The following is a 16,432-nucleotide window of genomic DNA, read 5'->3' as shown; positions in this document are numbered from 1 at the left end:
ACGAGACGCTTCGTCACGTGCTTCCACTGAGTGGCGCTGGTGCTGCCTTGAATCTCTTGGACTCGGTTCGATACGAATACGTGGAAACGCCTGCTTTCGTTGCCGATGTAGCCCAGAACCACTTTACTATCGGTCCAGAAGAAGTTTTGATCGACTGGGTAATCGAGCTCTCGGTGAATCTGCTCGCTTACCCTGACGGAGCACACGGCTGCAGTTAGCTCTAGGCGAGGTATAGTCACCGGCTTAAGGGGGGCCACTCTGGACTTGCCCATTACGAAGGCGCAGTGAATGCGTCCGTCTTCGTTCACAAGACGCAAATAGCTACACTGTCCGTAACCCTCCATGCTTGCATCTGAGAAATGATGCAACTCCTTTCTGATCACACGATCAACGTTATCGGGTTTGAAACACCGCGGGATCGATATGCTCTCCAGCTGCATCAGTTCTGTTCGCCATCTTTGCCACTTGGCTTTGATTTCGTCGGGGATGGGATCGTCCCAGTTTAAGTCCTGTCGATACAGCTCCTGTAGGATGGACTTGCCTTGTAGGAGGAGTGGGGAAACAAAACCCAGAGGATCGAAGATGGAACTGATGGTGGATAAGATGCCTCGCCTGGTACACGGTTTGTCCTGGAGAACGATTCGGAACTGAAAACAGTCCGTCTCGACGCACCACTGAACTCCGAGCGTACGTTCTCAGGGGAAGTGAGTCGAGGTCCAGGTCTATATCCCTTGCGCCATCTGCTCTGTCGGACCCTGGAATTTCCTTTAACACCTCTTTACTATTTGACACAAACTTGTGTAGATTGAAACCGCCTTTGTCGCACATCACCTTTGTGTTCTTAATGAGTTTGACTGCTTCTTGGACTGTGCCTACGGACTTTAAACCGTCCTCCAAGTAGAAGTCATTTCTCAGAAAGTTCGCGGCAGTCACACCAAATTCAGCTTCGTGGTCGTCAGCCGTAGATTTTAGCGCAAAATTTGCACAGCCAGGGGAGGATGTGGCTCCAAATAGGTGGACTGTCATCCTGTACTGTTGTGGTTCTTTCGCTGTATCGCCGTTCGGCCACCAGAGAAAACGCAGCAAGTCCCTGTGTTCTTCGTTGACTCGCACCTGATGAAACATGCCTTCAATGTCGCAGCAGAAGGCGACTGGCTCCTGACGAAATCTTGTCAGCACTCCCACCAGGTTGTTCGTCAGGTCTGGTCCTTGTAACAGGTTTTTGTTCAGAGACTGATTCTGGTAAGTCGCGGCGCAATCGAAAACGGCTCTAAACGTCTTCTTCTTTGGATGATACAATCCATGATGTGGTATGTACCATATGTTTTTCTTGGCTCTGTTGGTCGCGTTTTCGGCTGGTACTGCTTCGGCGTAGCCCTTGTTGATCACTTCGTTCATGAATTTAACATAATCTTCTCGATATTGCTCGTCGCTAGCAAATCGTTTCTTTAACTGGTTCAGTCGTCGAAGCGCTACTTCTTTGTTGTCTGGGAGGCTTATGGCTTCGTCTCTGAGTGGAAGAGGGAGTTCATAGTGACCATCGTCAGTTCGGTGAATACCATCTTTGACTATTTTTAAGAATTTTCGGTCGTCCATTGAGAGACTCTTGGCGGGCGTGCCTTTGTGATCTGCGAAATCCTGTTCAAACATCTTCACTATTGCAGTGACGTTGATGAGTTCCTTCGTCGGCTCGTTTAGCACGAAGTTTATTCCTTTATCAGTAGTATCACGTCCGATCTCTTTAGCTACGATCCTGTTGCAGGTGACTACGCTGTCTTCGTCCGTTTGGGTATCAGGGGGATTGGCCGGTCCAACTATACACCATCCAAGGAGAGTTCGTACTGCATAGGGGTCTCCGCTTCTTCCAGCCACAATTTCTCTCGGCTTGATTGCCTTAGGGCAATCTGATCTTTCCTCGATGGAATTGAATCTCTGGCGTATGCTTTTGGAAGATCAACTTTAGCGCGCCTGTCGGGGCGCTCAACGACCAATCCGTCAACTAGAGATACTGGGACAACTTCACGACCATGCATGGTGCTTAAGTTGAGGCTAGTGCTAACTCCTTCAATGCCGATCTCGCTCTTTAATTTGTTCGTTATAAACGTTGTATCACTCGCATCGTCCAAAAGCGCATACGTTTTGACTTCGTTGCTAGGATTGTCTTTGTGGTACAGGACGACTGGCACGGTCCGGCACGTGGTAGCAGAGCTCAACACACCAGCAGAGCTTTTAACAGTGCTAGTAGCGTTTGAGTGTGCGGATTCATCGGCGGAGGGTGGCTGTGGCTGTTCTGGGGGACCTCGTGGCGGTCCAGTACTTGGTGATTGCTTTGGTGTGGTTCCATGCAGTAGGGTGTGGTGTTGCTTGCTGCATTTATCGCAGGTCGACCTGGACCTGCACTCTGATGATACGTGATTGGTTTTGAAACAGCTGAAACACAGGTGCAACTTCTTTAACATTTCAAACCTTTCGTCCGCTGTGGCTTTATTGAAAGTGGCACACTTCGCTATGAAGTGTTTATTCTCACAGATGGGGCAGGGTGGTAGACGTACTCTTGTGGGCGGTTGCTGTTTCTGTTCGCTTCGCTTTGCAAGATTGGCGGACGTAACGAACGACTGGCTGGGATCAGGCCCACCTTGAGGCTTGGTTTTTGAGAGTCGGTTGTTGTCTCTGGGAGGGCCGTTCTTCTTTCGCTCCCTTTTCAACACGTCGGGTGAAAATATAGCGTCGTTAGCAAGCTCTGCTTCTTGTTTGACAAAGTTCGCAAAGTCTTTGAAACCAACGAGTTTTTTATCCTTTGATTGTACTTCGTGTGTGAATCTACACCATTTAACACCTGAGTACGATGGGAGCTTAGCAGAAATGGACTGTAGAATCTGCGTGGAATCTAGCTCAGACATTGACTTCATGGATTTCATGGCCTCTTCACATCGGATTAGGAAATCGGAAAACTCTCGCAATCCCTTGCTATCGCCTTCGTTGATTTGCCGCCAATTTCTAAGCCTTTTCTTGTAATCTTCTGAGACTACCACAGGGTTCCCAAAACGCTGGTCGAGTAACTTTCGTGCCTCGGTATATGCAGTGTCAGAGTTGGTTGCTAAGAAACCTTTAATCGCTTCGTTTGCTTTCCCGCTCGTGTACTTTTCGAGAAAGAATAGCTTGTCTTTTTCGGCGGAAACTTTTGCTGCGATGATACTGTCAAATGCTGTCACAAAGGCGGGGTATTCAAAAGAATCACCGGAAAATGTTGGCGGCTCTTTGACGGGAAGATGAAAAGTTTTTTGCTGGTTAATGAAGAGCGAACTCAGTTCAGTTTGCCGAGCTAGAAGACTGATTAGTTGGTTTAAGGCCAGATTCGTGTTTGAAAATTGTTCACGATTCTGAGTGCTTGTTTGTGTACGAAGGGCTTCCGGCGACGCTTTCGGAACAAAGGGAGGGCTTTTGCGATTCGTTTCACTTTTGACGGTTTCCGGAACTGTAGTCTCGTCGGGTGACGACTTGAACCTTTCATCTCGTGTGGTTTTCCTTTTAATCTGAACGACTGGTTTGGATTCTTCATCTAAAATCCCTCTAAGTGCGTCGTCCTCTTCTGCTTTGGCCAGAGCATACTGCTTTTCTAATCGGAAGCGCTCAAGTTCGGTCTTCCTTTCAAGAAATTCCATTTCTATTTTTGCTTTCTCGGCTTTCGCAGCGGCGTCGGCTCTTGCTAAGGAAACGCAACGTAGGGAGGACTTACGAGTGGAAGATTTTGATGTGACAGATCGCCTAGATTTCAAGGCACTTGATCTGGATTCGGCGTACGATGCTCTCTGAAGAGATTGAATACGTTCGGAAATTCTCATTCTATGCTCTGTAAATTCACGGTCTTTTACGTCAAACTATCGGTATGAGTTTTCCCTTTCCGATTCGGGGGGGGGGGGGGGGGGGGACACCCATATGAAACAGACGGGGATGCTCGTCGGAAATTTTGGATTTAACCCCTAAAGGAGACCAATCTAAGCGTGGCTTAAGTAAATTTTGACCCCTAAAAGAGACCGTTTAAAAACACAAAAATACGACACGCAATGAGTTTTAATGATAAAAAGGCATAATCATCAAATGCTTTTATCTAAAAAGTTAAATTTCAAAGGAAATTTGTCTTCTGTTTCTCTTCGCGTAATTCTGTGTTACTTCGCTGAACCCTAAACGAGACCTTGGTGGCATAAAATATTGGCGCTTGCCCGGAACACCCTAAGCGAGACCAAAATTCAAAATTTACACCCCTAAGCGAGACGACGAGCATCCCCGTCTGTTTCATATGGCGTCAGGCTCACGGCGACTGTTGAAGAGCTAAAGGTCACGAACTAAACAACTTGTCGCGATGAACGTAGCGAGCGGTAATGCTTTACTAGTCGAGTAAAGTCAGGAATCACAGGTTGACACTGATTGTTGGTGATTTAATTGACGATAATCGAACGTAAACTGAAAGACAATGCGAAATTATACAAACTAATTACTAAATATTTGCGGGTTACCAAGATGACAAATGATCACGAAAGTGTAAGATGAATACACATTCCAATCATAGTTTAACGAGGACAAGCTAACAAGCAGCTAAACTATGAATAAAACAAGCGAAATAGACAGAAATTGAGACTAATCAAATCGAGGTACTCGTACTAAGTCGAATAGCATATAAAAAAAAAACATAGATAAGGGCGAAGACAAACTACTATTCAAAAAACTACGAGCACGTGGTTAAATTTTAGCACTGCTTGCGGAAGTGCTATGACGAGCGAAACATAAAGCAGGAGAATGAAACCAAAATGCTGGAAATGTCTACAAACACAAAGGGGAACTAACTGTAATTTGAATTTAATGCTTGAAGAAACAAAGGCTGGGGCGATGTCACGTGCTTGACTTGAATTCCACACGTGGAGGGAACCACGTAGTATTTGCACTAGAAAACTATTGTCCGAGACTAGTCCTTAAAAAAAAAAGGTATTAAGGTAATTGCACTTACACATCGGTTCCCGCTTGAACTCAAGGGCCAAGGGTGAGGTAATGAACTGCTATTACTATTGAAGGCGCTCCAATCAAGGTGAAAACTAACGAGGACTAAAAGCTAGTGGCAAGATGCTGCTATTTGTATTAAATATTTCCACGGGTAAAGCTAATGACGTAACACTAGAGAATTAAAATAAGCGAATCAGAAAGAATCACTTGTAATCACTACGGAAATAGATGAGTTTCGTTCTGGGGTCCTTTACAGGGAAATTTCCCACTGGATTCGAGACGACCAAGCTGAAAGGATGATGGTGCATTAGTATAACAAAAGGTTCTGGAATTAAGTATCTACTACTCCATTTTCTTGGTTTTACATCATGGCCGTAGATTGTTCGTTGAAGCAAGGAAGTACACACTTCAGGACAAGGCATTCAGGTGGTTCAGTAAAAGCTCTTGTCAGGGCCGTTTCTTTCTTTCCTTTTTTTTTCATTAGGGCAGGCGCTGTTGAAGAGCATACGAGTGACTCTTATAGCGGCAAACCTTATCTATGATCCGTTTTGGCGCAGGTATAATATGCGAAATACTTAGCACAAAGGGTATAAATTAAACATTAAACAAGGCTGAAAGTAAACATAAAAGAATTAGGATATCACCGACTGAGCCATTCTCGTTTCCAGAGTCCGCTTTTCTTTTGGTCAGCACCAAGAACACGGACTCTGGCTTCTTCCAATTTATGCGCAGTTTGTAGTGAAGGTCCATTTTTGTAACCGTTCACAGCCACTCTTGTTTCAAATTTCAGAGTGTGCGGAGACGAGTCGGAAGTCTGTGATTTGCGGACTTCCTTCTTTCCTTGGAAGGGGCCAGAGTCCGTGTTCTTGGTGCTGATCAAAAGAAAAAGAGGACTCTGGGGACGGGATTTTGACTGAGAAAACCACAGCAAATAGCCAGAGGATTATTTTCGTGCCCTAAAATTGTCGAAAAGAAAATAATCAAGCAATACTGTCTGTGACCCATGACTCGGGCACGCGAACTTTGAAGCGCAAGTCGCTTGAATCCTTGTCGGACAAAGTGTAGGCCACGTGTGCTCCATTGATTCAGAATGAGCATGACATGTCATGGAGTTTGTAACCACTCATTTTGTTTCACTGAAACTATACTGTTAAATCTACATTTGCCAATAAGTCGGAGTTTTTCGGCCATATGATCATGGAGCCGTGTTTGCAAAAGGTTGAACATTCCTTCTCCAACAGGGTATATGTATTGCGTAACGCACGCCATTCACTATATTCTAACAGGTCATTAACATATTATTTTTTAATTAAGCGGGTTTATTTACAATGCAAGCAAATGCGAGAAAATTGAAAAAAGATTCGAGTAAATTGTACGATCAGTTTACCATTCTAACGCCAACCAAACTTAGCGTGATCTACGTCTGCATTAATTTGTCTTATGTGCTCATTTTTCTTTAAATGCTTTTTCGACCTTTTTCCTTTTAGGTTTTTGGGAAAAGTGTTATTTCAGGGACCATTTAAAATACGTATGTTATATAAAAAACGATAAACAGTGAACATTCAATAACAAATTGTCTATCCGAAAAACTGCATCCACTTTTGCCGTTGGTACTGAGTGGAGTTATCGTCCGTGTCAATCGCATTTGTATCGTTTGTGTGGCAAATGTTTCTTGCATCTTCTAGTTTGCTGTTTCCTTGTATAATTTTCATGTAAAGTCTTGTGGTTACTTCGGGCAGCGCATTTTGAGCGCAGTGAACGTGCATGCCTGGAGGAAAGAAGTCTGGGAATACCATCTGGTTATTTCCTTTGGATGGGCTAATAGGAGAATCGAAATTCCGCTTAAGATAGCTCCACGTCCTTTCTTTATCTTCAACATGGTATAATTCTTGGCCTCTTTGCTGATGCCGGTTTTGTTCATTTGTGCCGTCGACTCGAACTTCGTCTGCCTTCAGTTTATTGGTATGTACTTGGAGATAATGTTTCCCAGTTACGTGGTCTTCGTTTCCTAATCTGCGAGCGAAAAGACGGTGATTGCTGTCTTTGTCATCACGAAACGAAATTTCCTCGTCACAATCTTCGTCGATCTCGTAGATGGGCGGCAAGCCTTTTAAACAATACCTCTTTCTTGACATTGATGGAAATTTCGCATATCTCGAGTTTCTTTTCCCTCCTGGGTTTCCTTCTCGGCGATAAATAGTCATCTTAATTGAACATTCCTCCCCTTGGGCTTCCAAGCGTCGAATATTTGTCAAGGTTTTGCCGTATTTCACACGTTACCTCCCTTCCATTATTATAAAACGCGCCTTTATTTCCGATTATGCGAAATATCGTCCATCAATTTGAAAGGCTCAAAAAATCCAGCAAAAATCATTATATCCGATCCTGTATTTTAGTTTAACGACTTCCATGGCCAGTCCTTAAATGCGCCGAAAAGCCCTTGAACTTGGTTCCAATTATCCAATGCATGTGAGTTTAGCGCCTACTACAAATTTATGCGGAACCACAACCCACGTATTGGCCTGTTGTTAAAAATAGAAACCTTCCGCCAGGTTGTTGTTTGGAGCGAAGTGCGAAGCTCTCAATCGGCGATTGGCTTGGCTCAGATCTGTGTTTCGTAAGATAACTGTATACACATCACGTCTTCAAAGCTCAAATTGTCAACAGCAAAAGGAAGACAGGCGTTTGACAGCAATTCGCATCAACTATATCATGCGTTCAAACGAACTCTCTCACGGCCGATCTCATTTATTTAACTTTAAAAATCTAATTTCGTTCCCAATTTGAAATTTGTAAACGGGTAGGGGAAATATCCCTGTCATTTCGTTTGTTCTGGCGGAGACATCGGCTTTGTGTGAGATCGGTTTTCTTCCTATTACATTCAAGCAAATTTGCGATATATTTACTAATAAGAGTGACAGGGGTTTGAAAGCTCGAATCAGAGCACAGATAGAAACAGGTGCATTGCCCAAGATTGGCGGGGAGCCGTTTTAGCCTGAAGCTACTAAATAATGACCAACTGCCAGGGCTCATGTCAATATACGTCCTAAACTCACGAAAGGCAAGCCACGCAAGATGTGTTATTCCCATGTGAAAAATCGGCATTAGTCAATTTCTTTTTCAAAATAAGTTTATTTCATCCGACGTCGATTGTCATTAAATTTTCGATCGACGCACATGTTTTAATACTGTCGGCATGGCTATTATATAAATTCATTCTTGATTTTGAAAGTGTAAAAAAAAATCGAAAGAAAAGGTTTTGACACACTATTCAAACCGTTTCAGCATAACCTTCAGCCTTCTACCTTTATTAATTTTGGGTCTTACGTCCCCTTCCGACTGATGCCTCATTGCCTCATCGTTTCTCATCCTAGCTCTGTGACTCAGAATGGAGTTTACATTGTTATGATGGGAGACGCGTTCAAATTCCCAAAACCAAAACCTCAATCAATGGAAGATTTTTACACAGAGACTTACAATCCGTCCATGCGAGTATAATTATGCTTCTCTAATGTTATCCGTCTGGTGTAAAGAGCTATGTAAGACGAATAATCGTCTTTGCGAACTTGGGCAAACAATTTTCCTGTGTCTGTTAAATTCGTCTAGTATAAGGACGAGCAGAAGGCTCATAATGTGTTTGCACGAACTATCCATGCAGTCTAGTGCGTCTTTGATTCCAAGACGTACGTACTAAAGTGGATAGTTTGTCAACTGGGATGCATTATGCGAGTGTGCCTGTCTTTATACCAGACGAACTCAACAGACGCAGAAAAAGGTTTGATTCGTCCCATGCAGACGAATTGTGCGTCTCTAATGTAAAAACGCACAATGTCCTCGAAATGTTGCCATATATTTGAACCATGTACGAGAGCTATGATTCCGTTAAGGACTGACTCGTTCTAAAACTATATTACAACAGGCGGCAACTCGCGTTCTTGCTTAATAACTCATAGAGACTTCCTCCTTTTCCTCTCGAGAGTTAAAGTTCATTCAGACTGCTGTTTACTCGGTTACAGTAATTTAAAATCAGTGTTGAAGAGGGACGGGGGTAGTTCGTGGAGTGTTATAACTTTCGTGTCCGCGACTGTAGCGTTGCTAAACTCTCTAACTCCGCAACGAACCAGTTTCTTTAGAGCTCTAGTTACTTTAACACACAAACTGCGAGTGGAACGTAGAAACGAAAGCCCTAAATAAATTATTCAACTTCTGAAAAAATAAAATGAATTGATTCTGGACAACAGAAGAAGACGATTGTAAACCGAGAGTGAGTTAGGGCCTACAACTACCGGTACCTGTATAATATGAACTTGCATGGAACCACACAAAGCGTTGAAATCAATGCGGACTATTTGAAGACTGATATCAAACCTCTTTTATCATTTTAGACCTCAAATCGAGACTCTTTCGTTGAATTCAATTATAAACGAGAAAATTATTATTTTTGTAAAGATTTCGCAAAATAATTCCCCAAAAATGTCTGCATGTTAAGACGATGTGACATTTTATTTTGGATTGGGTGGACAACATCTTTTACATTTGCATCATACACTGTTTAACAAATCAATTGTCCATGACGAGGATCGCAAGGATAATCCAGTGCAGTTTCCTTTTATTCTAAGCGCTGTCACAGTTAAGTGTAAAAAAGAGACTGATATGGCACCACATTTGCTATTTACTCCTGCGAGATTTCGGGACATCAAAAGTAGAGTGCCATCTTTCAGGTGACCATGTTTTTAGTTATCTATGCCAGTGAAATGGCCCATGAGACTGAATACTGAGCTTTATACTATTCCGTAAATCATAACATTTATCCCATGATCAGTGTAAACTTTCTTCAATGTTTACTACATGCTAATGGAGTTTAAAATATGACCAAAAATAAATAGTAAGGTATTTATAAGTCACATGGAAAACATATTTTATTTATGTATGTGAGAAAAACACTTGAGAAACTGCGTTTTTTATAAGCCCGGGAGGTTGTTGATTTATATATATGACGTCACACCAGCTTCACACATCACGTTCCTTTAGCGTTAGATTTATATATTTTTTAATTATTTGTGCTCAGTTGTTTAGTACTTCAATCGGTTCTCCGCAGAAGAAAAAGGAAAAAAAAGAGTGAAATAATTAAACAATTTAGTGAGAAAGAAGGTTAATTAATTGTCATCTGCAATGTAAGCTTCTTCTTTGCGTAGTTAAAATACAGTCTTTAAATATCTTTCATTTATATGGCCTTTGCGACAGAATATTACACCGCTGTTTCGAATCGGTCAATATAATGCCTCCTTCACGTTTCAAGTTTTCTTGTGTGACAGAGCTACTAGTTTTCCGTTTCCAATATTCTCTTCTTGACTTAGCAAGATAGGTCTGAACATGATATTGAACTTTTTATTGATTTTAGAAGGTAGACAGTTTCTGTTCCATATTTTTTTCATGGTTGTTATATGTTGTTTGTTGTTTGTCTGAAAAATAAATGTTATGATCGATCATGATCAGGTTCAAAGGCCTGACACAACATGAAAAGACAACGGCAAACAAGTCAAGAGTGGCCGAGTCGCCAAAGACTAAGGATGTAACATGCATGATTCATTGCATTTTGTATCACACAGGAGCCGGTTGCTCGAAGCCTGGTTAGCGCTAACCGTTGGTCAAGTGGTATCGAAATCTAATAAGTTTCCATGCTATTTAACGCTGGTTAGCGCTAACCAGGCTTCGAGCAACCAGGACCAGGACTATTGCCTTCTTTATTCTGCACGTTTTGAAGTTATCAGTAACTAGGTTCCTTCGGAGGCATTGTTACATTTTGGTGAAGACGAATAATTTACAACACACATCATTGCATGACAGGAAGCCTGGACTAGCAGTGAAAAAACTGTGACGAATTATCAGTTTAATAACACTTTTCTCTTTGTGTTTAACCACTAACAAAGCCCTTAGAAAAACATCTTCGAAGAGTCGAGATGGAGATCTCGGAGATGTGTGGTAAGACGTTTCGCCAGCTCCGATCTTTGTCCTCAGACAGGGTCCCCGAGCTCGGTGATGAAACCATGCGGTTCCGTTGAAGCTGGAGTCTAAACACGATGACAAACTCACCAAGTTGATAAAGACTTCGGCGAGTCTATGGTCGCATTACTGCAACTATAACAAATGAAGGTTTTCGCAAAAACACCTTTGCTATTTTTTTGACTACAATCATCCTCCGACTGTATTCAACAATTTAACTAGACGACAGAAATTCGCTTTGCAGACCCTTGTCACGGTCATGAAAGGACGCCACAAAATATGCAATGAAACTTAATATGCAAATAAGTCTACCAACCGACGTCTCTACAGAGAGACGAAGGTAGAAATAAATATTGCTTTTATCAGCGGCAAAAGAGTCAAGATTAAAGGTAAGGAACATTTCAAATTTAAAGTGAAGGAAAACTGCACAATAATAAAAGTATCAGGCGGAATTTGGTAAATCTTTAGAGGGAAAAAGAGCGCGACCAGGTTGCCTTAGATTTTTGTTTTAGAGCTAAAAGTTCAAGTTCAAGTATTTATTCGCTTTAAATCCTACAAAATTGACGGACAACGATGGAGGCCTTCTCTGCAGAGAGAGAAAATATAAAAATAAAAAACCTGTATATATGTTGCTTATAGCTTGGTTGTTTTTATTTTAGCTGCATGTGATAATAATGAGAAGTTGTCAACCACCTCTTAGGAGGAGGCAAGGAATCACTTTGAATCCTCTAACATTCAGCTATTAACAAAACTAGTGTAATGAGGCATCCATGCACAATCGGCTTCAGGCACACCTGTTTTATAAACCGCTCAAGAAGGCTTTATTATGTTAACATCAGCATGCTATTACATGTTTGCATGCTGTCCTGAATTTCCTATCCTGAAAAAACGTATGTTCCTCCATTTTCATAGAAAATTTGAGTCTGAACGAAGTTATAACCTACAAAAACTACAGGTGTTTTTCTGATTGAACTGGTAGAGAAAAATATTTTTGTTTCCTGTTATTGAACATTTGTAGAAATTTCCATGATTGTTAATTGTATCAAAGGTGCCAGTATAACATGTACAAGCGCTGTGATTGGCCCAAACAGCGTGTCCTACAGCACCCCAAAGCACTGAGCTTACGTCAGGGCAAATCATGTTTGCTCATGTTGATACGATCTAACAAGCGCGCTGATTGGCTGTAGAGTCTTTATTAGTTACAACTGCTGGCGTCACCGAAGAGAAAACAAATTGTCGATTTACAGGACTAAATCAGTTGAAAGTACGCCGATATTCTTTTAAATCTTGACTGGCTTTCTTCTGATGTAAGGAACGCAAGAAAGTGACGAAAGGACTGTTGTTAGGGAAGCGAACCACGGCCGCTTCTTCAATTTGTGCTTTCATCACTTTTAGTCTTCTAGGGCAAAGGGGTTTTAGCAATTCGATTTATGCTCCCTTCAGCTAGCTAAGCTGCTTCAAGATATTTAGCAAAATTAATACATCAGCCATTGATTCCACCATTTCTCTCCTTTTCATAGTTTGTTAAAGTTTCATTTGAAAGCATCTAACGTATAATGTTTGAAAGGCTTTTGATATATTATATGCAAATAGTTCGCCACGCTAACATTGCCGTCTTGAAATATAGATTCAAAACGGATCGCTTTGTCTGTCACAATATTATAAGTTTCAATTTTCCCGAACTATTTGCACAATGTCCATTCCTTTTTGGAACTCTGTCAACATAATTAATGTCCGTCGCATGTATTCCTTTAAATTAATTCTCAAAATTACTTTTCCATGTTTGAGTACTATACCATCGTATGTAAATCGTGCCACCATCTGTAAATTTTTCAATACTTTTGAGGGATATCAACGACTTCAGGATATGCTGAGCACGTTTCTGTCTTGAGCTTTCAGAAAAGCGTTTCCAGTGCTCTGACGAAGGACTAACCCTCGAAACGTGAGCTTTCATATGTGTTTACGGTCGCCAATTTATCGATATCAACCCAGTTGATAAACTCCTTTCTGTGTTTCACTTCCCCACCGACGCCGAAACACAGTTTCTTTCAGAAATGAAACCCCGCGGCTTCTAGCTTTGAAAACATACTTCTAACATACATTCATAGATACCAGCATATAACCATCAAAATCAGCGCTCCTAACTTTGAAATTCCTGTTTATCCACTTTGCTCTTATCATTGCCCAAATGGCTCGTATTTTCGCATTAATGGTTACGCAGAGCGTCGATTTTCAGCACGGGCTCGCAAGGCAATATCGGCAATTTCCGACTGATCCTGGAACCATTTAGATTGCGTAGGTTTTCCAGGAGGAAAAAAAGAACAGCCTTGCAAGTTTCAATTTCATCAAGTTGGCAAAACGGGAGGGCTTCGAAACCGTCCTACAGTCTTCTAATTTGGAATTAGAATTACATTGTCTCCTTCAAGGTTTCAAGAAATCCTGAAATACATTTTACTAAAACGAATTTGTCCCCAGTGCAATTGAATGAAGTAGGTGGATGTCATAATCATGTCTTATTTTCCTTTCAAAGAATACCTTCTCACATAGAACAAGGCATGCAGTTCTCGGTGTTGTCGTCTCTCCTATCAGCAAATATGGCAAGCTGCATGCATGCAATCTTATCCTTCCATAGTAAGGTTAGAAAACAGGTACAAAAGACCTCGGGGGCACGTTTTTAAAAAACACCCATACGGGCTTCCTCTGCCGGTGGATATACATTTAAATGCCGCACGCTTCTTCCGCATGTGATTATGAACGGGAAATGAGAGACTTTGTTTCGTTATTACCTGTGATTAAAACAAACGTAGTTTTGTCGTTTAATTATATAACAAGAACTAGAAACGGGGAACCACATCTCTAATCTCAAGGCTTTATAATACCCTCCAATGCTAAGAAAAAAAGGTGTGAAAATATTGTTTTAGTATAGGATTACTTCACTAACTTAACAAGAAGGCCGGCTGAATAATGCATGTATTCTATTTCCAAGTTGCAAATAGCTGTCCAATATCTTATTAAAAAGTTGTAATTATGCAAAAAAAGTCACACCTAACTTGTCGAGTATCTTTCTTTGCCATTAACCAAACGAAGGCTAGGGGCAGCGGTACCACTCACGTACTCAATTTCAAACAGAACGTTTTCAAACAATTGACTCTTTAAGGTGAACATATTATTCCTGAATTAATAAAATATTAATTTAATCGTTCAGTTTTCCCATTTTTCGGCCATGACGCTCAACTAAGTTTCCAATTCGTGTAATAACGCTTTCAGTCCACCAGCAGTGAATAATTCTGTCCGCTTGCAGTTAAAGATAATCAATAATTATCGATGAGCAAAATGCCTATCTTATAACTAATCCAAATAAACACAGCTTGATGTGACTAGAATCCATTGACTTTGGATATTATGTGGAGACCCTTAATGGTTGTCAAAATCATCTCAGGATTAGGAAAGCAATTTAGACATTAGGACTAGATCTCAAAACAAATATATTTTGGCAACGATATTTTGCTACCTTGTTTTTTCCACACACCCATGTTTTCTCTAACGCCGAGACAAACCCACGATATGGGACTTCCGCGCGAGGTCGACGTGACGGCGATTCGGTAAGCTTAAAAATATATTTCTTTTCCGGGAAGGGCGCACCTGTGCCTCTCATTTGTACACAACACGTAACCTCTCTCTCTATATATACCCCCCGGTCAATTATTCACCCCAGATAAACCTTGAAAGGATCAACTAAACTACAAAGGCCAAAACGCAAAACTATAAGTTCAACAGGACACAAAGTGAACTTTAAAGCAGTTCTGACATTCTGCTGGTACAAACAGGTGCGAGACATTGCGATGGAGATCTTTACTTTCCCGGCCGGTATAAAACAGAAAGATCATTCAAATCCGTACCCGCGAGTCGTCCATATTTGGCCTGTCAACTATTTCAGATGGAAACGGATCAAGAAGTTTGGGAGAGAAAAAACGAGCTCATTTATGGATATAAGGTAAAGATCCTTTGCTTACGATTGAAAATCAAGGACGGCTTGTCATCACAGGAAACAAAATGCAAATGCAATTTATTCATCGAGGATACTGAACAAGATGAAGACAACTTTTTGCGAACACAGTTTCCCGACGTTCCATATCATGGGTCGTGGTTATATTTGTAAAGAAAGAACTAAAAACGCCGACGTTAGACGACATAAATAGCGCTAGAGAGGTGTTTCCAGAGTCTTCCCCGCTCGGCCAGTGCACGATTGTGTTGAGGATTGCCCTGGGACAGCCAAGTTTACAATAGAACAGCTTTACTCGAGACACAGTATTAATTTCTCGAAGGAAAAGCTTCGCGGGAGAAAACTTCGGAATTGAAGTCTGGCGAAAAACCAGTTCCTTCTTTACTAAATTGTGGGATAAAATTATTAACTTTTCATATGAACAGATTATTAAAAACACATAAGTTAAGATTATTGAAATGACCCTTCGCATTAATTGAGATTTAGTTATATTTTGGAAGTGAGTAAATGAGAATCTTATATTGGACTTCAATAAAGAAAAAGTAGAGTGATTGGTAGTTTCACACATCAAATGATTGAATGCCCCCTGAGACCGAATTCGTAATTGATGACGTTTTTTTCGTATTTCATGTAATTGTGCAAACGGTAGAGAAGAGCAATTGAGATTGAGGAAAAGGTAATTTTGATTTTTTTTGGTGAAATGAGACAAACAAAGGCTGTCATCTAATCAAATCAGAGTTCGACTTTTTATTTAAAAAAAATTGAAACAGGAAAACTGGCAAAATGTTGTTCGGGATAGTAATGTAATGCTCTAGACATCATTGGGTCTTCCAATGCGAACTATGGCCTTGATCTCGTCTGTATATGGAATAACCAAATTTTAACCCGTAGGTCGTCCCTGCCGGATTATTGCTTTTCACGTCTTATAGCATTTGCAAATGACTGACAGACATGTAAACATACTTTGTCTAGAAAGATGCTCAGCCCCTATTTTATTGAAAAGCTGCCATCATTAGTATAAGGAATCTCATGATCTCGAGTGCAATTTGGAATGGACATTCCATTTTGGCATGAGCAGACAGTAAATTTTTCAACGACGAACAAAATTGTAGTCTTTGAAAACTTTTATGTATATCAGTATTCTAAATAAATTAACTGTAGGAGAAAAATCGTGTGATTACTTACTTTAAAAAGACAGAAAAAAATAGCTAGAAAGGTCGTAATGATTAAGCATAAAGCAACGGGGGGGCACGCGTATCGCGTGATCACGTCAAAAATTTTCCATCCGGAAACAGCCCTTGGATTGGCTATTTGGCTTTCGTTCTTTGTCATTGATCATTCCAGCACGTCCTCCTCCTCGATGTATCTGATGTACACAAATTGCGACTGAATTTGCTTCGAAATTGTGCATATCAGATAAAATCGGACACT

At 41.1% G+C, this 16,432-nt stretch overlaps 2 protein-coding genes across 2 annotated transcripts; both read right to left on the bottom strand.

The window, feature by feature from the left end:
- Positions 1 to 393: 393 nt before the first annotated feature.
- Positions 394 to 1,650, bottom strand: LOC138012999 (uncharacterized). The gene has a single exon (XM_068859962.1). It carries the CDS (start codon positions 1,648 to 1,650, stop codon positions 394 to 396), a length of 1,257 nt encoding a protein of 418 aa, XP_068716063.1.
- Positions 1,651 to 1,814: 164 nt separating this feature from the next.
- LOC138012992 (titin homolog) lies at positions 1,815 to 3,842 on the bottom strand. The gene has a single exon (XM_068859951.1). It carries the CDS (start codon positions 3,840 to 3,842, stop codon positions 1,815 to 1,817), a length of 2,028 nt encoding a protein of 675 aa, XP_068716052.1.
- Positions 3,843 to 16,432: the final 12,590 nt, after the last annotated feature.

Source organism: Montipora foliosa, chromosome 1, assembly GCF_036669935.1.
Source record: "Montipora foliosa isolate CH-2021 chromosome 1, ASM3666993v2, whole genome shotgun sequence".
NCBI lineage: Eukaryota > Metazoa > Cnidaria > Anthozoa > Scleractinia > Acroporidae > Montipora > Montipora foliosa.
This window is presented reverse-complemented; position numbering and strand designations above follow the sequence as displayed.

What these genes read in the sequence shown, in the direction of transcription:
- LOC138012992 (XM_068859951.1), bottom strand. Translation starts at nt 3,842, where the DNA reads ATGAGAATTTCCGAACGTATTCAATCTCTTCAGAGAGCATCGTACGCC.
- LOC138012999 (XM_068859962.1), bottom strand. Translation starts at nt 1,650, where the DNA reads ATGTTTGAACAGGATTTCGCAGATCACAAAGGCACGCCCGCCAAGAGT.